This window comes from Fomitopsis serialis (genome assembly GCF_022376445.1).
Source record: "Fomitopsis serialis strain Sig1Antser10 chromosome Unknown B0H18scaffold_115, whole genome shotgun sequence".
NCBI lineage: Eukaryota > Fungi > Basidiomycota > Agaricomycetes > Polyporales > Fomitopsidaceae > Fomitopsis > Fomitopsis serialis.
In genome coordinates this window covers 39,624-56,918 of record NW_025955075.1, presented here as the reverse complement: position 1 = coordinate 56,918, position 17,295 = coordinate 39,624, and the positions used below count along the sequence as shown (strand labels likewise).

General features: G+C 54.9%; 8 protein-coding genes across 8 annotated transcripts; 6 read left to right on the top strand and 2 right to left on the bottom strand.

Annotated features, from left to right (window-relative positions):
• Positions 1-265: 265 nt before the first annotated feature.
• On the top strand, positions 266-1,743 carry B0H18DRAFT_63190 (uncharacterized protein). The gene is made up of 10 exons (XM_048038859.1): positions 266-373; positions 434-468; positions 532-691; positions 798-859; positions 907-1,004; positions 1,060-1,129; positions 1,195-1,335; positions 1,410-1,425; positions 1,483-1,553; positions 1,690-1,743. Exons 1-9 carry the CDS (start codon positions 363-365, stop codon positions 1,550-1,552), a joined length of 663 nt encoding a protein of 220 aa, XP_047887805.1. The 5' UTR covers positions 266-362; the 3' UTR covers position 1,553; positions 1,690-1,743.
• On the top strand, positions 1,498-2,196 carry B0H18DRAFT_1037872 (uncharacterized protein). The gene is made up of 2 exons (XM_048030418.1): positions 1,498-1,611; positions 1,666-2,196. The coding sequence occupies exons 1-2, from the start codon at positions 1,592-1,594 to the stop codon at positions 1,961-1,963; spliced, it is 318 nt and encodes a 105-aa protein (XP_047887804.1). The 5' UTR covers positions 1,498-1,591; the 3' UTR covers positions 1,964-2,196.
• Positions 2,197-3,126: 930 nt separating this feature from the next.
• Positions 3,127-4,026, top strand: B0H18DRAFT_63176 (uncharacterized protein). Its single transcript, XM_048038858.1, has 6 exons — positions 3,127-3,288; positions 3,348-3,382; positions 3,453-3,613; positions 3,721-3,782; positions 3,831-3,928; positions 3,984-4,026. Exons 1-5 carry the CDS (start codon positions 3,278-3,280, stop codon positions 3,859-3,861), a joined length of 300 nt encoding a protein of 99 aa, XP_047887803.1. The 5' UTR covers positions 3,127-3,277; the 3' UTR covers positions 3,862-3,928; positions 3,984-4,026.
• A 99-nt stretch (positions 4,027-4,125) lies between these two features.
• On the top strand, positions 4,126-5,102 carry B0H18DRAFT_63204 (uncharacterized protein). The gene is made up of 5 exons (XM_048038860.1): positions 4,126-4,281; positions 4,350-4,365; positions 4,418-4,466; positions 4,515-4,546; positions 4,603-5,102. The coding sequence occupies exons 1-5, from the start codon at positions 4,245-4,247 to the stop codon at positions 4,949-4,951; spliced, it is 483 nt and encodes a 160-aa protein (XP_047887802.1). The 5' UTR covers positions 4,126-4,244; the 3' UTR covers positions 4,952-5,102.
• A 324-nt stretch (positions 5,103-5,426) lies between these two features.
• B0H18DRAFT_1037856 (uncharacterized protein) lies at positions 5,427-8,715 on the top strand. The gene is made up of 13 exons (XM_048030417.1): positions 5,427-5,698; positions 5,774-6,084; positions 6,157-6,265; positions 6,324-6,835; positions 6,900-6,973; positions 7,040-7,130; positions 7,187-7,333; positions 7,392-7,481; positions 7,542-7,623; positions 7,882-8,025; positions 8,077-8,125; positions 8,190-8,336; positions 8,416-8,715. The coding sequence occupies exons 1-12, from the start codon at positions 5,518-5,520 to the stop codon at positions 8,332-8,334; spliced, it is 1,935 nt and encodes a 644-aa protein (XP_047887801.1). The 5' UTR covers positions 5,427-5,517; the 3' UTR covers positions 8,335-8,336; positions 8,416-8,715.
• A 923-nt stretch (positions 8,716-9,638) lies between these two features.
• Positions 9,639-11,423, top strand: B0H18DRAFT_1124126 (uncharacterized protein; the record flags this gene model as incomplete). Its single annotated transcript, XM_048034798.1, has 12 exons — positions 9,639-9,799; positions 9,851-10,006; positions 10,064-10,228; positions 10,289-10,369; positions 10,425-10,471; positions 10,525-10,595; positions 10,661-10,681; positions 10,747-10,788; positions 10,849-10,868; positions 10,922-10,937; positions 10,993-11,065; positions 11,119-11,423. 12 exons carry the CDS (start codon positions 9,639-9,641, stop codon positions 11,421-11,423), a joined length of 1,158 nt encoding a protein of 385 aa, XP_047887800.1.
• B0H18DRAFT_1037845 (uncharacterized protein) lies at positions 11,240-12,196 on the bottom strand. Its single transcript, XM_048030416.1, has one exon. It carries the CDS (start codon positions 12,126-12,128, stop codon positions 11,643-11,645), a length of 486 nt encoding a protein of 161 aa, XP_047887799.1. The 5' UTR covers positions 12,129-12,196; the 3' UTR covers positions 11,240-11,642.
• Positions 12,197-12,262: 66 nt separating this feature from the next.
• On the bottom strand, positions 12,263-14,454 carry B0H18DRAFT_1215016 (uncharacterized protein). The gene is made up of 20 exons (XM_048036608.1): positions 14,253-14,454; positions 14,125-14,203; positions 14,049-14,062; positions 13,959-13,995; positions 13,842-13,903; positions 13,773-13,782; positions 13,703-13,720; positions 13,621-13,646; positions 13,531-13,556; positions 13,423-13,466; positions 13,339-13,363; positions 13,276-13,287; positions 13,199-13,214; positions 13,111-13,150; positions 12,948-13,048; positions 12,821-12,880; positions 12,728-12,755; positions 12,608-12,674; positions 12,521-12,545; positions 12,263-12,471 (listed from the first exon to the last, which is right to left on the bottom strand). The coding sequence occupies exons 1-20, from the start codon at positions 14,333-14,335 to the stop codon at positions 12,354-12,356; spliced, it is 891 nt and encodes a 296-aa protein (XP_047887798.1). The 5' UTR covers positions 14,336-14,454; the 3' UTR covers positions 12,263-12,353.
• Positions 14,455-17,295: the final 2,841 nt, after the last annotated feature.

Here is a 17,295-nt window from a genome sequence, read left to right as displayed (position 1 = left end):
CAAGCGTCTACGTGTCATTGCACAGCCTCGCGCCGGTACTCCCAGATTCGCAGTAAATATATGTATCACTTCGTGAGTATGGATACCTCTGAAATGCACGAGCATGAGTCACATACTCGAGCCACCATCCGCAGGTACCGTACAACGAACCCTCAACCCACTGCTGAAGCTCGAACATCGTGTATTAAGGTCACCACCGGCGGGTGGGCAGGCCGCGCTGTGGCGCACTGGCGATTGACATCGCCCTTCTTCTCCTCGGAGCTCGTGTTGACCACATAGCGCGTGTTGAAACTCCTTAAAACCGATCTGCGGGAGTATATTGTGCAGTACCTTCCTCCGTTCAACGGCATCGACTCAATACCATGCCATCATAGTAAGTCACTCCGAATGTCGCTAAATCTGTTTGGCTTCCTTTGACTCCTCATCGTTGTAGTGTTGTTGCCAACCATTGTGTCAATGCGGCTATCAGTCAGTATCCATGCTAAGTTATCTCGCCAGTGATACTTACTCCTAACGCGGGCTACATCCTAGCCCTGTATTTCTATGAGCGCGCCCTGACCATCGGTCAGGAGATTGATTTGATTTGGAGGCGTGGATCCAGGAATCTATTCATGTTCGCTCTCTACAACGGTATGCACGTTTGCACGATCGTCTATCTCCTACTGGAGATCGCCCGTTGGGTTCTGAGAAGGTGATGACACTCTCATTCAGTAGGATCAGATTTCAATCTGATTACCCGTAGAGGTCTGCCAGCACTCCACTACCTGATGACACCGCGGCTTACGGGAATCGCACAGTGGATACATCGCATCACTCGCGCAAACTGCCATTCTCTGTGCCCTCTATCTCATTTGGGGAGGTATGCAGTCAGTTTTGTGCCCGGAATCGACATCTCACTTCGTCTAGCTATATCGGCACTGCGTGTGTATGCGATCAATGGCCGGAAAAAGTGGACGCCGTTGGCCACGATGGCCTTTTCACTTGTGCCTATAGCAACCAACGTCGTACGTACCCGCTCTGCTCTTAACACAGAACTCCAGGTTGACAATTAGCTGCTAGTTTTCATTAGTCGATGCAACCCAGATGAATCCCCAGTACGTTTGCTGTTGCGGTCAAGCGGCACTCAGCGGTATGCGTTCATCATATATCGCTATGCGCGTACTAACTGTGGATGACCTCCTGCGCATATTATAGTCGAGGCTGCCACCCGTGTCGGTGTCATGGCTGCGGACTCGCTCGTCCTATTGGAAACGTGGCGCAATACATATAGCCTCAATCGACTAGTGCGCGGCCTCACCACGACGCCCTCTATCACGTCGCTTCTTCTCAGAGATGGTGAGTTTCCGAGCGTCATTTCTCTACCAACTTGGCTAAGCCGTCCGCGTCATGCGGTTCGCCCCGGTCCATAGGTACCACGTACTTTTGGTGGGGCTTATGACTTCCTCTGCTAAGTCCTACCTGACCAATGCTGTTGACTCGCAGCGTGCTGCTTGCAGTCAACATCATCGCCACAGTGCTGTGCGTGAAGAACGTGAGCACTTCGCCATTATGATGCTGAGTCAACTCACAATTTGGATAGCCTGTATTGGAGATGGCTGATTTCTGTTTTGTGTGCGTGACAGAGCCTCATCGATGCGCGCCTTTTAATTGACGACCGTACTCCAGGTTTACTACCATTCTGCTCTCTAGGTTCTCCTTGAATCTCCGAGAGGTCGTTTACCTACCTGAGCTCAGCTCAACTCCGTCTACACGCTCTGGTCTCCACTTCGCCGATGCGCTGCGCACGCTAGGCGGATCCCTAGCTGAGCATATGGATTATCCGGAAGACCGATTGGACCACACTGGCGTGTCCGTGCTTGATATTGGCGAAGAGGGAGAGTATCCGGCGGAGATAACAGAACGGCCATCCCTTTCGGCGTCGAGCCTCGATCAGCAGGGGCGGGCTGACACACTTCAAGCATAGTCGATGGACCTCACGATGTCCAGAAACCAAACTTTGTCGACGTACACATATACATGCCAGACTTGAATCTTGTAGACGGCAGTGATGCGCTTCTTCAAGTTGCATTTAGCGGGTTCTCTTAGAACAGAAAAAGGACAACGCCTCTAGTATCGGTACCACAGTTGGACATACACGTGTAATTGGACAATATATAGTAGTAGTGATGATAATGTTATTCTCGCATGATATAAGGCGTTTCGATTACGGCTGCGTACTTAGTAGTCTGAGGCGTTTCGCGCTAGCCTAGCATCATGATCGTGCCATCGCGCACCATGACTCAGACGTGACCTTCTGCTACTTCACTGTGTCCTCACTAGCTTACACAACACTCATTATCATTCCAAAGCGCATTGAGTGAGTATTGTGCGAGCTAGTGAGGACACGAAGTAGCAGAAAGTTCGCGATTCGGACGCGATATCTCGCGAAACGTCTAGCTCGGACTCGGACTTTCGGGCAGCCGTAGCTGCGGTAAGCGCCAACGTATTCGTACCGATCCGATCTGAGCAAGTGCCAGTGCTCAAGCGCTCTGCTAACTTGAACGCGTTAACGACATGCACCCACTTGCACTTGACTTGCACAGCAGTCCGACGAGCGACGTAGATATACAGCACAGTCGTTTGAGGTAAGTGCGCCAACACATTGTGATTGTTCCGTGCTGAATTGAATGTGTTCCGTTGTATCCACAGCCTGCGAGGGAGTCGTCGGTCAATGACTGCAATGGTCCTAACTGTGACCTTTATACCCCGAAGGCTTCATGAGCGTTCCGAAGCAAGTCGCACTGGCAATCCGACAACGGAGCACTAGGGTCTGGGCAGTACTGCGGCCACCAGCCGCCGCCGGCCGCCTCAGCGTCAGGCCTCTGTTTGTCAGCGAAACATCGTTCTCCATCACGCTTCGTTGGAGTCAGTCACTGACGCGAGTGTACCAGCATCACACAGCCTCGCGCGGGGTCTCTGACCTCTCCAGGAAATGACAGAATCACTAGGTGAGTAAGTATGTCCTGAAATGCAAGAGCACGACACGTATATTCGAGTGGAATGTCCACGGGTACCGTATCACGAGCCCTCGATTCATTGCTGAAGCTTAATATCGCCACGAATCAGCATCGACAGACAGATTGCAGGAATCCGAGCTTATACTGGTGATTGACATGTGCAATCTTCCCTTCATGACTTCTTTTGGCCGTAGCGCTTGTTGAAGCCCTTTATATAACCTGGAAGGCGCAGGAGCTAGAGTACACCGTGCTATCTTTCTCCGCTAGAGGAATTGGCCACCATGTCATCGTAGTAAGTCATAAATATCGCTAGGTCTCTGTTCGGCGTCCATTGACTCCTCATCGTTGCAGCGTCGTCTACAACTATTGTGTCAATGCGGCTGTCAGTCAGTACCCATGCTATCTCGATACTAGTAGCCTTACGAACCTCTAACGCCGACTCGAATTGCATCCCAGCCCTGTACTTCTATGAGCGAGTCTTAACCATCGACCAAGAGATCAATCTGGTCTGGAGGCGTGCACCCAAGCTTCTCTTCATGCCCGCTCTCTATGTCAGTATGCATATTTGCTCGATGGTCTATCTCCTACTGGAGATCGTTCCGTGGGGTTCTGGAAAGGTGATGACACTTTCATTTGAAAAAATCAATTTCTGAGCTGATGGCCCATACAGAGGTTTGACAGCAGCATTATGACACCGAGGCTTACGTTGTTAACTACAAACTAGTGGATACATCGCAGAAGTCACGCAAACTACCAGTATCTGTGCCCTCTATCTCATTTGGGGAGGTATGAAGCTCAGTTTGATGCCCGGAATCGTCATCTCACTTCGTTTAGCTATATCGGCATTGCGTGTGTACGCGATTAATGGGCGGAACAAACGGACACCGTTGGCCACGATGGCCTTGTCACTTGTGCCTATAGCAACCAACATCGTACGTACCCGCTCTGCTGTCAGCAGAGAACTTCGAATCGACAGATAGCTACTAGGTCTCGCAAGCCGATACAACCATGTCGGACGCCACATATTTCCAGTACGTGAATAGTCGCTGATACCCATCATCGTCAGAATTCTCACGGAGAACTCAGGCGTACGCAATCATAGCATTGGATGGTGCTCGCAACTACTGACCTCTTACGCGCCTAGTCGTTACTCTCACCCGTGTCTGTGTCATCGCCGCGGACTCCCTCGTCCTATTTCAAACGTGGCGTAACACGTATGGCCTCAAGAAACTTGCGCGCGGTCTCGAGATGCAACCGTCTATCACTTCACTTCTTCTCAGAGATGGTGAGGTGTTGAACATTTTTGCCCTACTGCTTTCATTCAAACGTCATGTGAATCGCCTCGGTCCATAGGTACTACGTACTTCTGGTGCGTTTACCTCTCGCTTCGCTACTACCTAACCAACGTGGTCAACCTGCAGTGTGCTGCTCGCAGTGAACATCGTCACCGCAGTGCTGAGCGCGATTAACGTGAGCACGTCGCCAATATGATATGCGGTTGACTCACAACTCGCATAGCCTATATTGGAGATCGCCGATTTCTGTTACGTGTAAGTTACGGACACTCTCATTGGCGCAGGTCGTCGAATTAACGACCAGTATCCAGGTTCACCACCATCCTTCTCTCTAGGTTCTTCTTGAACCTCCGAGAGGTCTCCCTCCTACCTGACACCGCCTCCACTTCGCCTTCATTTTCTGGTATCCGGTTCGCGGACACACTGCGCACGCTAGGCGGATCCATAGCTGAGCATATCAACGATTCGGAAGACGTATTGGACCGCACTGGCGAGTTGATGTGTGCCGTTGACGAGGAGGGGGAGTATCCGGCGGAGATAACAGAGCGGTCATCCCTTTCGTCGACTCCCGATAAGCGTGTTGACACGCTTCAAGCACAGTCGATGGACCCCGCGATGTCAAGAGAAACCAACTTGAACTCTGTTGACGTACACTCGTGAACGCCGAGCTTTATTCCTGTAGATCATCACGGGCTTCAAGTCTTGCGTCGAGCAGGTTCTCTTAGAGCAGGGAAAGAACGACATATGTAGTATCGGTACCACAGTGGTACATGTGCGTATAATTAGACGACATACTTATCATAGTACTATATAGTACTTGCCTCCGTATCGACACGCCACATGCTGACGTAATCAGTTGTGCTTGGGACGCATGTCGGACCTCGGTACACAGCCTGACTCGTACAACTACATACTCAAGCACTCATAGTTGTCTCGTGATGGCTATATCCGTTTCCCGTCTACTACGCGCGTCCTGTACAGTAAGTACTGTGGCAACTGCCTGCCTCGTCCCATCGTGGATGGCACGCTACGTCACCTAAGACCTTGCAAGCCACCGACACAGGGATGACGTCACGCGTTTTCGCCGCCCATCGTCGCGCAGCCCCGCATGTGATTGCTTGCCCCACAGCGACCTGTGCTGAAATGGCCAACGCGAACAAGTGTTTGTCCAACAGCTCGTCCATAAAGACCTTCCCACAAACGCCAACCAACGAGCACCGCAGACCATGATGTCTGCTCTCGCCACGGAAAAGCGAAATGCATCGCGCTTTGCCCACAACACATTCAGCGCTGCGCGCAAAGGCGACCTCAAAACGCTCCTTTCTCCCGCTCGCGTCGTACGTCTACTCTTCGACGCGTTCTACGTCTTGGTCGAGCTGGTCATCATATGGCTCTTCAAACCGGTGAGTGCGCTTTTGTCCGCACCTTCCTGCGCGGCCAAGCGATCCTCGGCATGGTGTATTCTTACATCCGCCTCTTCAGACAGTACCCCCGAGAACTTTAAACCTCGGGGCAGAATTGCCGTCTTAGGCGCAGGGCTCACAGGCGTATCGAGTGCAGCACACGCAATCGCACACGGGTTCGACGTAGTCATCTATGAGCAGAGCGATTCGACAGGTACGTGCGCTACTGCTTGGGCTCCCCAAAAGCTGACATCCTCTCGACCACTTGCAGGCGGCATTTGGGCGCACGTCAACGCCACCTCCGGCCTCCAGCTCAACTCGCTCCTCTACCGCTTCCACCCGGCGTACTCTGGAGCGGCACCTTTCCCAGACGCGACGAGATTCTGTCAGGTGCGCATACATCGACCCCTTCATCCCGATCTGCAGACTCACCCCGGTGTAACGCGTCGCTCTTCACCAGAGATCCGTAGAATATGGAAAGAGTACCACCTCGAGTCCCGCACACGCTACAACACCCGCGTCACGTCCGTCCGACGCGCGACACCCGAGGAGCTAGACGGGGTCCAAGAAGGTATACCCTCCGTCCTCAACCGTCCCGCCTGCCCACGTTCACCCCTCTTACACCGTAGACGAGCTCGACCCGTATCAACAAGGCCACGCACGCTGGATTGTGAACGACGGCGCGGACGGCGTGTTCGACGCCGTCGTCGTGACCGTGGGGACGTGCGGCGAGCCGCAGTGGGTCAAATTCCCGGGGATGCCGGACATGGAGGAGATCAAGGCGCGGCGGGCGCACAGCCAGGAAGAGGCGCGCACCCTAGAGGGCGCCGCACAAGACAAGGGAGATGATGACGAGAGCAAGACGGACTCGGGCACGGACGGCGACTCTGAGGAGAGGAAACACACCCAGAAGATCAAGGACGAGGACGAGGCTGAAGGAAAGGGCGAGAGTAATGGGGGCGGTGACGGCGACGAAGAAACGTTCGCGGGCACGCTGCTGCACTCGTCGGAGCTCGACGACGCGCGGCTCGCGGGCAAGCGCGTCGTGGTGATCGGCAGCGGTGCCAGTGGCGTGGAGGCGGTGGAGGCGGCACTGACGCGGGGCGCGCAGGACTGCGTGATTGTCGCGCGCCAGGACAAGGTCCGTGTATGCGCGTGTTGCGTGGTCGACTTGTGTGCGCTGACGGATGGCTGTGGGCGTACAGTGGATCATCCCGAGGAACATGATCATCGACACGTTGATCTCGGCACAGCCGTTTGGGCGCGAAATGCCGCTGAGGTACGTACGAATATCGCCCTGCAGGCTGGTTGGCTTGGCGTGCTTACTCGTCGCCGTCGTCGATAGTTTCCTCTGGGAAAAGTTCATTACCATCTGGAACTACCACGGAATCGAGCACCTGACGCCTGCCCAGCTCGGATTGTTCCAGGGCACTCCGGTGCGCATCACTCCCTGTAAACCCTGCTGAGCGACTCAGGCTGAGGTTTTGACTAGGTCGTCAATGACGAGTTCTTGAACCATATACGTGCAGGACGATGCCGGTACATTCGTGGGGACACGCAAGGCTTGACCCGCGGTGGAGTCAAGGTCAGCGTGCGCGGGCGGTCGTCGAAGCCGGGGGACGAAGGGAAGGAGGAAGAAGTGCGTATGCCTCCGCTATAACGTAACGCGCGCACTGACTCGGGCGGACGTGGTGCAGTTCCCGGCGGACGTGGTCGTCCTCGCTACGGGCTTCAAGAAGCCGGACGTCGGGTTTCTGCCGGAGGACTTGTTCCCTGACACGTATGATGTAAGTCCGTCGCGGGGTGTATGCGGGTAGAGGGGGATTTGACGGTGTGCGCGTACCCAGCGGCCGAATTTGTACCTCCAGAACTTCGCGACGGAGGACTGGTCGGTGTTGTTGACGAACTCTTCGTATGTGAATGCGATTGGTGAGCACTACGTGTGTCGCGCGCGGTGACGTCTTGGTGCTGACAAATGTTCAGGTACTGTGTGAGTGTCCCTTCGTATCTCGTTAGCGCGGTCGTAACTGATGTGAGATGACCATTCACAAAGCGGGCACTTGTGAGTAGCAATGGTGAGTTGTGCGTATACTGAATAATGACGCACCCACCACTCCTACAGCCACATCGGAATATGTGAGTTGACTCGGCGTTTATCATGCGCTCACCCGCTTATCGTACGCCTAGATATGCGTATCCTCCTGACGTTCTTGATGGACAAGGACGCGCGCCCGGCCCCGAAAGACATGAAGCTCTGGGTGGACGTCCTCCGGTTCGTCAAGCGCGGCGCGCGGGGAGGCGCGCTTGGGTTCTTCACTTACATGGAGCTCAGTGCGTGCCCTCTGCTCACCTTCACCGGTTCTCGCTCATCATAATATACAGCGATTTGGGTCCTTCTCTTCCACGTTTTACGGCTGGATAGGCTGAAGTGGTGCGTCGCGTATCGTCTTCTCAAGCAACTGCATCGCAGGAGACTGACTCCGGGTGTACGATAGGATATTCTTCATCATGCAAGGCTGGGGTGTCCATCCAGAACCTGTTGAACCGACGAAGGAAGAGACCGACGCGCAGGCGGTCAAAGAGAGTGGAGCGCCGATCTCGGCCAATGGTCTCGTGCGGGATTGGGTGAAGGAGGACTAGCGGTACGTCTCTCAGTTATATGAGCTGTCAATGGGATGTTGATCGCACCCTTCTGCCCATGCGGGCCATGCCTATATGCAGCAACGCGGCTGTGAAGTTTCCCCGATGTAACTTCTAGATACAGCCTGTATCTAGAAATTAGGACTCTGAAGGCTGCGGTCAATATTCCACGGTCACCGTGAGGCGAAGCTTGATAATAGTGGTTTTGCAGTGGGTCTGAGGTTGACGTTGGACTGGCGAGTCGTTGCCCGGTGAACGGTTGTTCCCGTTGTCTTTTCCAATCTCGGCCGAAGGAACTATGTCATCATACGGGTGACTACTGATTTACTTCCACACGGTACTTGGACCAGGGGTTGCATGTCCGGTGAGTATTGTCCGTGAAAGTTGACCTGCTATTCCTGGACCCTGATTGCCTAACGCGAAACACGGGGATACCCAGCAGACACATTCGTGAGTGGAGAACTCAGAAGGCTCTTTTAGCCTTTAGGGCGCAGGCCCGGGTAGCCGAAATGACATCAAAGTGGCGTTCTGTATCTGTACGATTCCGCCAGAATGTGATGGCTGCTTCCACATAGGCGCTGACAACCGCTCCTCCATGCATAGAAGGCATTGCCACCATCAGCGCTAAGCATTGCACCCGCGTTGAACATGACTATACTGAACTGGAATTCGACGTGAATACAGCGCTATACTACTTGTCGACGGCAAGTTTGCGGTCAGCTTGGGACACGAGCTCACTCATGTGGTATAGGTCGTACAGTATTGCGGGCTTTGAACCGTCAGCACCGTCAGGTAGGATTTCTTAACGAGCTTTAGTGTTACCAGTCACTTGGTCACCACGGTACGAAACACTCCCGGACAAATTCACTGCATCCGAACTTGATAAGCTTCGACAGGTCATTGGTCGCTGATCCCGAAGAGATCAAAATTCAATTTCAAGCCGGCCTGCACGTACATACATCATATCGCGAAATGATCCACTGGCAGCTACGTCTCAATGCGACGCTTCCGCTGGATGACCTGCCGGCCCCGCCGAAGCCGCGGATAAGATATTGCGCTCAGGACGGCGCTCTTCCATGCTCGTTCCGAGGCTCCCGCCACCGGGTCCATAAAACTCACCTCGATACTCTATGAACCCGTCTCCACCTGCCTTTCATTCGCTGCGGTTCTTATGTGAAGTCTCCCGCCTTCTCATACCCCTCTCCCGCCTTTCCTTGCAGCCCGAGTTCCAGAACGACGTGTCCCTGTCCTCTTGCATCGAATTCGCCCGCCTTGCGCTCTGCGTGTGTCGGCGCTAGCCAACCATGGCTGACAGTTTGGATCCAGCGACTGGCCAGCTGCGCGTGCGGGAGTACTACGCGCCGGTCATGCTAGGAACTGTGCTCGGTACCTTCCTGTACGGCGTGGACTTGAACCAGTTCATCACCTACCTGAGCTATCGAAAGCATGATCCGTGGTCGACGCAGTGAGTGTCCGAGCTAGCGTGCGCGTTGAGGTATGGAATTCACGTCTATAGGTCCCTGGTGGCGTTCCTCTTTGTCATGTCCACGGTCCAGGAATGCATGTCGATCTACTCCGTCTGGTTCTTCTCTGTGCAAAATTTCGGGAACTACCAGGCGCTGACGATTCAGTCGTGGGCGAACACGGCCCCCATTGGTATCATCATGGCCCTGTGAGTCCAACGTTTTCCGCCCACGCATGAGCTGACACAGGCGTGGGGACGACATAGCATCTCCGTCTCGGTGCAGCAATATTTCCTCTGGCGCGTCAGAATCTTCAGCCGGTCGTGGATCCTCTTCGGTCTGCTTTCGTTGTGCTCGATCGCCGCCAGCGGGATAGCCCTTGTGAACACTAGCACGACCCTCGTGGCATTGACGAACAAGTCCAGGGCCGAGTCAGTGACACGCCTTCTCATGCATCGTACTATTACTTATGGGCATCCGACGGTTTCCAGAAGTCTCATCTCGCTCGACGCGAGGATAGCTATGATTCAGACAACAATTGGTCTCAATGTATTCGTCAACGTCATGATTGCGTGCGTGTCTTTTTTGCACCGTCAGTGTCGCTCGCTCGCTCACATGAATTGGTAGGGGTTTGCTGCTATACTATCTGCTCAAGCACCGGACGGGCTTCAAGCGTGAGTTGTGCAGGCGTTATCATGACTAGCCAACTAACGACCTGCATCTACAGGGACGGACACGATCATTCGACGCCTCGTGCTCACTTGCGTCCATTCACCGCTTCTGAACGCATTGATTTCAGTAAGTGACGCTCCGCAAACTCGATGGTCTACAGGTACTAATCCTGCGCCAAACTGTGCTTGTAGTTCATAGATATCATCGTGTTTGTGAGTCGCGCGTCCTTAACTTATCGCGCGTCGTCCCGTCCTCGCAGAGCTCATGCGTAATGCAGAAAACCACATTCCCAGCAAATTGGTTCCTGATTGCTGCGATTGTACGTCATCGTCTAGGGCGGACGCTACGGCAGGTTGTTAACGCTCCTTTTCTGTCCCAGCCTCTAGGCCAAGTCTACACGTTCGTGAATATGTCCGTCCTCGGCTTCACCGACTGACGCTTGCTTTTGCCAGGATGTCCATCCTAGCTGTGCGCTCTCTGAACTCTCATCTGCCATGCCATGCATTGAATCTCATCCGTCTAGATGCTCAACTCCCGCGCAAACCTACGCGACGCATGGAACGGGGTCACAGACATCGACGTCGACCAACTGGCGAGTATATCCCCCTCCCTCCTCAGGCTGCTAGCTGACAACCCATCCAGCCTCAAGACCGCCACATCCGTATCAACCGGAACATCACCCTCAGCAAGCAAAATGAGCCCGTGCGGGTCGGCGTGACCGTCGAGCGCCACGCGCAGGTCGCGGTCGACCCGTTCGCCGCGCGCGTGAAGGACGGGCGAGGCCGCCGCTCGGCGAAGCGCGCGAAGGCGGGCGAGGCGAACACGGGCATGGCGTCGGTCGAGAGCACGGAGAAGAGCGAGCGCGACGAGCACGAGATGGAGGAGTTCACGCTCGCGGTGCGCGCGCTGAGCCGGGATGACGCCGAGGATGAAAAGACCGCGGCCGTTGCGTGAGTCGCTGCCGGTCTGGGCTGGGTTGGGTTGCGGATGTCTGTAGCGTCACTCGTTGTATCACTTGGTCTTGTGTGTATCGTTTGTAGAGACAACTGCGCCGCTGGCCTGGAGGGACGCACGGGGGTTGGACACATTTGCCAGATCAACTGTGCGGCCATAGCCATACATACGGGCAGTGTGGAGGCACCGATCCCCGACGAACCTTTCGGGGCCAAATGGCTATCCAGTCCGTCTACTGAGCATCACCTTTCCGCCACCCAGATCCCGCTCGACCGACCACCCTCGCCCCATCAGCCACTTCCACATCACCGGGTACGCATCCGGGGTCGTGCACACAGTCATGACCTGCGCAGACCCCAGCACAGCCACCATCCGCGCCAGACAGCCCTCCTTCCGTCTCTCCGGGAGCACCCCCGCCAGCCAGACGTGCACGCTGTCTGTCTCGCCGCCCGCTAAGGGCGGCGTGTGGCGGCGTGGATGCGCGAACAGGAAGGCGACCGGGTGGGCTGGACTTGACGGGGGCGACAGGTACGCTATGATTGACCCAGGAGCGGAAAGGCGTCGTGTCCACTCCTCGAGCGACGCGTATTTTGAGTGAGGGTCCGTGTCGAAGATCGCGTTGGACAGACGGAGCACTTCTGGTAGCACGTTGGCAAGCTCCGGTGAGCCGTAGTCCAGTCGATGCAGCTCCAGCGTGCTCTCCATCCAGTTCTGAGGCAACTCTGAAGCTGGTCAAGGGATGTGTTCGACGTTATGAGAGGGAGGAGGAGGAACGGGAAGCGCCCACTGCAAGCGAGCGCTTGAGCGGCCGCGCGCTGAAGCGCCGAACACTGAATGATGTGGCAACAGGGATGGCACACTGGCAAGGCTGGCTACATCGTCTCTGGATACAAGCGTCCTCATCTACGGCCCAGCAGCGCATCGGTATACCTATATATCCCGCTGGACCGTATGCAGCTCGAACACGATCTGGTCCAGGGGCTCCGAGTAGCACGAGGGCTCCATGAGCCTGTCCACGGCCTCTCGCACGTGCGCTCTCTCGTTCAAGCTGTCGTGCTATCAGGGACGCTGCGCGGGTGGTGAGGAAGACGACGCACAGGACGAGAAGCGAGTTCGCCAGCGCTGGACGGAGGCAGGGGGTGAGCAGCGAGTGAGCGGCGAGTGTGGGTTGTGGGCCAACGCACCTGTGCCCAGGACGGGTCTCGCGATCTCGGACGTGAACGTGCCTTCGTACTTGTCTACGCCCGAGTTCTGGAAAAGATCGATTACCGCTGAGTCATGGGCGAAACCAGTGGAGAACTCACGGTGGCTAACATGACCGCCTGCAGGAAGCTGCGCGTCGAGACGGGTGTCAGACCGGAAGTCGGTCGCGGTGACAGAACACACCGGACTCTCACCAGAGGAAGATCCCGCGACTCATGATGTAGTAGATGAGGCGCAACACGATGTTGTCCGTCCTGCCGCAGGAGACTGAGTATCCGGCAGAACACGACTCCGACGTATGGGAGAGGGGGTACCGCGCACCTGCTGAATTCTGATCTCCGGAGGTTCAGGTCGTAGCAGAGCATCGCTGTGATCAAGATGTCGAGCGCCATGCAGACCGTCCCGGAGAAGGTGGACGCGTTCTGGCCGTCGACGTGAGCCTCTAGAGGTCTGGGGAGACGAGCCTGTCAGGGGAGCGACGCACGAATTCGTCTTGGACGTTGAAGGACCCGGTTACGGTGAAGCTATAGGATATGAGCCCACGGGTAGATCATGACGGATATGCGGCTCACAGGCAGTTCTCAACCCCTGCATCGCGTTCGTGGCGAGGTCAGCAATGTTGTAGGAACGCCGAGGATAAGGTACGTGCAGATGTTGGATACTAGAACCACCGCGTATTAGCATAGCACGCGTATGAAGGCGAGCGACGTGCCAATCTCACAGAGGAAGAGGCCACCCTACTTAGCGGGAAGCATCATCGTCAATGGGTACGTCGGTGTTTCCTCGCTCGACGCACCGCCAGTATGCTAAACAGTAGCTTTTGCGATTGGAACAGGGCCGCTGTGTGAGAGCGCGGCGTTTGTACGGGACGGTGCGACCCGGAGAGACGGGCGCGACGACTCACTATGCCATACTTTCTGCAGGAAGAAGCTAATTGTCCACGCTGATAGTTTTAGTAACGTCTTCAGAGAGCACGGGAAGAAGGGGGCCGCACAGTTCGACTACTGCCTGAGTCGCATCCTAAATTGTGCCGCGTCAATGACACAAAGCCAGAGTCTGCGTAGCACAGGACGCACTTCGAAGACCTGCTCAACCTATGCGCATGCGTTAGACCGGAAAATACGCTATCACTACAGGCGAGCTTACGCCAAGCCAGCTGTGCGAGTCATGCGATCAGTCAGATATGCGGTATGGTATTCGAGGTCGATAACGCACAGGTCCAGCTCCAGGAGCGCCAGTGGGTTCCCATGCCGTGTGACGAGGTCCAGCCAAACCTCCTGGCGCCCAAGGCTTTAGAAGGAAAGGAGACGCGAGTAAACGTGGTTCACGTACCTGGATCTCCGCCATTACCTTGCCAGTGTCGAGCAGCCTGCGTATGTTGTGAGCGACGGTTATGCAGACCGGAGGAGTATTACATGATACCATACAACCACGACCTAAGGGTCCACATCAGCACGCGTATGTACTAGTACATCATGATCCCCTAGACGGTACCCACCAGTACTTTCAAGTACGTCCTATCGCGGGGATACTTGTGAAAATAGTACAGTGTTTGCGCGCAAGTACATCCGTACAGGCTGGTTTACAGGGATGAGTTGCGATCGCTCAGGCGACGAGGCGACGTACCACAACGTCAGCGTGACGCCGACGAACAGGCAGCCAGCGGTGGTGTTCAGCTGATAGAGGAGAGCGGCATCCGTGTCGACCATGCCAATGCTCAAAATGGGTGCGGGGGGCACGTAGAGGCAGCCTCGTTTTTATACGAGCCCCAGGACATGCCGGTTGCTAGCTGCTACGGCAAGTCGATCTGTGAGAAGGTGGGGCTTAGGCTTGCATGAAAGTCTATCTGGGATCTAAGATCTAAGATCTGAGGGCTTCTACGCAAATAGAAGGGTAGGACCCCCGAAAATTGGCTGAAAGGCCTGAGCCTAATCCAGACAGATTTTGGATAATTTTAGGCCTTGGCCGGATCGGAATCCAGACAAAAAGCTCCATTTGGTGGTCATGCCCGATCTCTTAGTCCAGACATTTCCCTGATAGTAGATCTGGTCGGATACCTGTCCAGACAAGTACATAGAGACGGTGGCGCCGCTGGTGTCTTATGTGTAAATATTCGGTGCCTAAAATGATTCATCCTCACGTGTAATATGTTGGTAATATGTGTTTCGATTTACGAGCAAACTCCGTATGGCAATGCCTGACTGGCGACTTGCTGTCTGTCGAGTTCAACAAACGTACGGACTCAATGCAAGGTGACATCATCCAAGAGAAGCACCATGTAATGCCAGCCACGCAGTTGGTTAAAATTGATTGTATGGTCCCGGAGAATTTGATACAGTCTATGCCTTTCACTCAGTGACACAGAAATGCATACAAATATCAACCTAGGAAGAGGATTAGTAGACTATGTAGTTTGACTGTCACCGTCGAGAATGCTCTCCAGAGCCCTAGAAGAGCAATACAGACAAAAAAATCGGTTTTATAGAGGCCTGATCCGTCAATCCAGACAAAAAATACGAATTTGAAGGCCTGATCCAGCAATCCAGACAAAATCGTAAAATCTGAGGCATGATTCCGTAATCCAGACAATTAAGGTATCATGACCGACATGCCGGATGGCAATCCAGACATTTTGGCGTTCGGACGTCCAGACGTTTTTGCCAAAATCTGGGAGTCCTGGATCTGGCCTTTCAGCCAATTTTCGGGGGTCCTAGAAGGGTCCGTCGTGATGATCGGGCGGGTCACGGGTCGGTCGACCCGCACTGGCCGCGCACTGCTGGCTCCCGAGGGCCGAGACCTCGATCTGCTCAACCACGACTGCCGACTTCCCGAGCGCCGTCCACTGCCCCACAGCGCCTGCACGACCTGTCAATATGGCTTCAGCATCTTCGACAAAGCGGAGCACGTATGCGACCGACGGCCATGGCCCAAACGCATAAAGTTCCACGTCGATCCCGACTCACCGTGCGGCCGCTATCGAGGACATGTCGGAATTGGAAAGTGCGCCCCTACGGGTACGGACCGCACTACGGACCGTACGCCCCGGCGTGACTGACCTGTCACACGCGTGATCACCCCGCCCGCAGGTCGACCTTGGGTCGTCTCCACTGCGCATCAGGCTATACCGGCATATTCATGTATAGAATACCTGTCAAGACGGACACCGGCTGGGAAAATCCCCTCAGCCGACGCTCGGCTCATGCATTGTATTGGGTGAGTCAAAATGGTCGGCTGGGTCAAGACGAGAATCGGTTTGGAACAGTAGCCCAGCCGATGGTCGGTCAGTGGATTGGCTTGGGTAAGTCAAGAAGGTTCTAAGAAGGTCGGCTGGGTCAAGGCGAGAATCGGTTGGGAACAGTGGCCCAGCCGATGGTCGGGCAGTGGAATGTCTTGGGTGAGCCAAGAAGGTCACAACTGCACTAACATTGGTGTTATCATGCCATTCAATTTTATTGTAGTACCAGTCAGTATGAACTACAATATCTACTAAACACCGCCTTGCAAGGCCATCTTGCCCGTCTTGACTGCCTCCGCCTTGGCCTCGGCCGACCCCATCCTCTTTGGTGAGACAATTTTGGTCGGCCAACGTCGGCCCACCCCATCATGTTTCGTGAGACGACATGTCGGCTGTCCGATACCCTTCGGTGAGACGGCTGAATGGGCTCTGAAGCGAAGATCAATGCGGCTGGTGACCCAGCGGAAGTACTTGCACGGTTCGGGTTTGTAGTGATCTGCTGGTGCGCTACACTGAGGTACATTGATACAAGTGTCAGAGACTTCAAGCATGGACGGACTCGTGGCTCACCAATACGTAGGATCGCCCACGGTTCTGCTTCTTGTCACTCTTCGTCACTCGGATCTCTAATGGCCGCCTACAGGTGTTGCATGTCCAGTCCAAAAAGGTCGGCTTGGTGTAGAGTGCAGCGGCCTGTCCAAAGGTGAGCATTGTTGCTCCGATGACAGAAGAGATGCGGCAGACCAGAGGGCGTCGTCGAGGGTGCAGGGGGGGCAGCTGAACACGAACCACCACTCTGCGAAGGCGGCGGCACAGTCTGTGTCACAGTGATTTGTCACGCTGTCATCGCTGTGACATCAGGCACCGAGGCGGTATTGGCCTACTGGACTACAAACTGTTAACTATATTGTGCACTAAACGCATCATGCATGCCTAAAATGGTCTCAAAACATATTCTACACATGGACAGGAGCGACCTGCACGCAGGACTCTACGCGGTGACTCGCCGTGTCACCACTTTCCATATCGGGCAGGGGCGCACTCCGTACGGCGGCTATTTCCGTAGGGGCGTAGTTTCCAAATTACCGACTTTCTGCCGCTATCAGAGTTCGAAAGCGGGTCCGAGGCAAGTCTGCGCCACAGGCACCGTTCATGTGCGGCGCATCACCGAGCGCTCAGTGCCGTCGCATGCGACCAGCTGGCAACGGATGTGACACAGAGCACTTTCAATTTGTGCGGGTAGTACTTACTGCCGTCGGCGAAATCCTGCCTCGGGGTGTAATTTAGGCACGCAGCGGTTCCACCCAATGCGCGGCGATAAATTCTGGTGTTGACGAGCCATTCGAATACTTACATAGCGTCCTCAGGCCTCAGGATGAATATGCTCAATAGCATACTTACGGTTTCGAGTGCTGAGTACCAGTCGCCGTGTCC

Bases quoted from the DNA above. Each gene is read 5' to 3' on its own strand.
- B0H18DRAFT_63204 (XM_048038860.1), top strand. From the start codon at position 4,245: ATGCAACCGTCTATCACTTCACTTCTTCTCAGAGATG. The intron at 4,467-4,514 runs GTGAGCACGTCG...CAACTCGCATAG, and splicing joins CAGTGCTGAGCGCGATTAAC to CCTATATTGGAGATCGCCGA. The intron at 4,547-4,602 runs GTAAGTTACGGA...ACCAGTATCCAG, and splicing joins ATCGCCGATTTCTGTTACGT to GTTCACCACCATCCTTCTCT.
- B0H18DRAFT_1215016 (XM_048036608.1), bottom strand. From the start codon at position 14,335: ATGGTCGACACGGATGCCGCTCTCCTCTATCAGCTGAACACCACCGCT. The intron at 13,904-13,958 runs GTACGTGAACCA...CTTGGGCGCCAG, and splicing joins AGGTAATGGCGGAGATCCAG to GAGGTTTGGCTGGACCTCGT. The intron at 12,675-12,727 runs GTGAGTTCTCCA...GATCTTTTCCAG, and splicing joins AGGCGGTCATGTTAGCCACC to AACTCGGGCGTAGACAAGTA.
- B0H18DRAFT_1037845 (XM_048030416.1), bottom strand. From the start codon at position 12,128: ATGGAGAGCACGCTGGAGCTGCATCGACTGGACTACGGCTCACCGGAG.
- B0H18DRAFT_1037872 (XM_048030418.1), top strand. From the start codon at position 1,592: ATGGCTGATTTCTGTTTTGT. The intron at 1,612-1,665 runs GTGCGTGACAGA...ACCGTACTCCAG, and splicing joins ATGGCTGATTTCTGTTTTGT to GTTTACTACCATTCTGCTCT.
- B0H18DRAFT_63176 (XM_048038858.1), top strand. The intron at 3,614-3,720 runs GTGATGACACTT...ACTACAAACTAG, and splicing joins TTCCGTGGGGTTCTGGAAAG to TGGATACATCGCAGAAGTCA. The intron at 3,783-3,830 runs GTATGAAGCTCA...CACTTCGTTTAG, and splicing joins CCTCTATCTCATTTGGGGAG to CTATATCGGCATTGCGTGTG.
- B0H18DRAFT_63190 (XM_048038859.1), top strand. The intron at 1,005-1,059 runs GTACGTACCCGC...ATTAGCTGCTAG, and splicing joins TGCCTATAGCAACCAACGTC to TTTTCATTAGTCGATGCAAC. The intron at 1,130-1,194 runs GTATGCGTTCAT...CGCATATTATAG, and splicing joins CGGTCAAGCGGCACTCAGCG to TCGAGGCTGCCACCCGTGTC.
- B0H18DRAFT_1037856 (XM_048030417.1), top strand. From the start codon at position 5,518: ATGATGTCTGCTCTCGCCACGGAAAAGCGAAATGCATCGCGCTTTGCC. The intron at 6,974-7,039 runs GTACGTACGAAT...CGTCGTCGATAG, and splicing joins GGGCGCGAAATGCCGCTGAG to TTTCCTCTGGGAAAAGTTCA. The intron at 7,131-7,186 runs GTGCGCATCACT...GGTTTTGACTAG, and splicing joins GATTGTTCCAGGGCACTCCG to GTCGTCAATGACGAGTTCTT.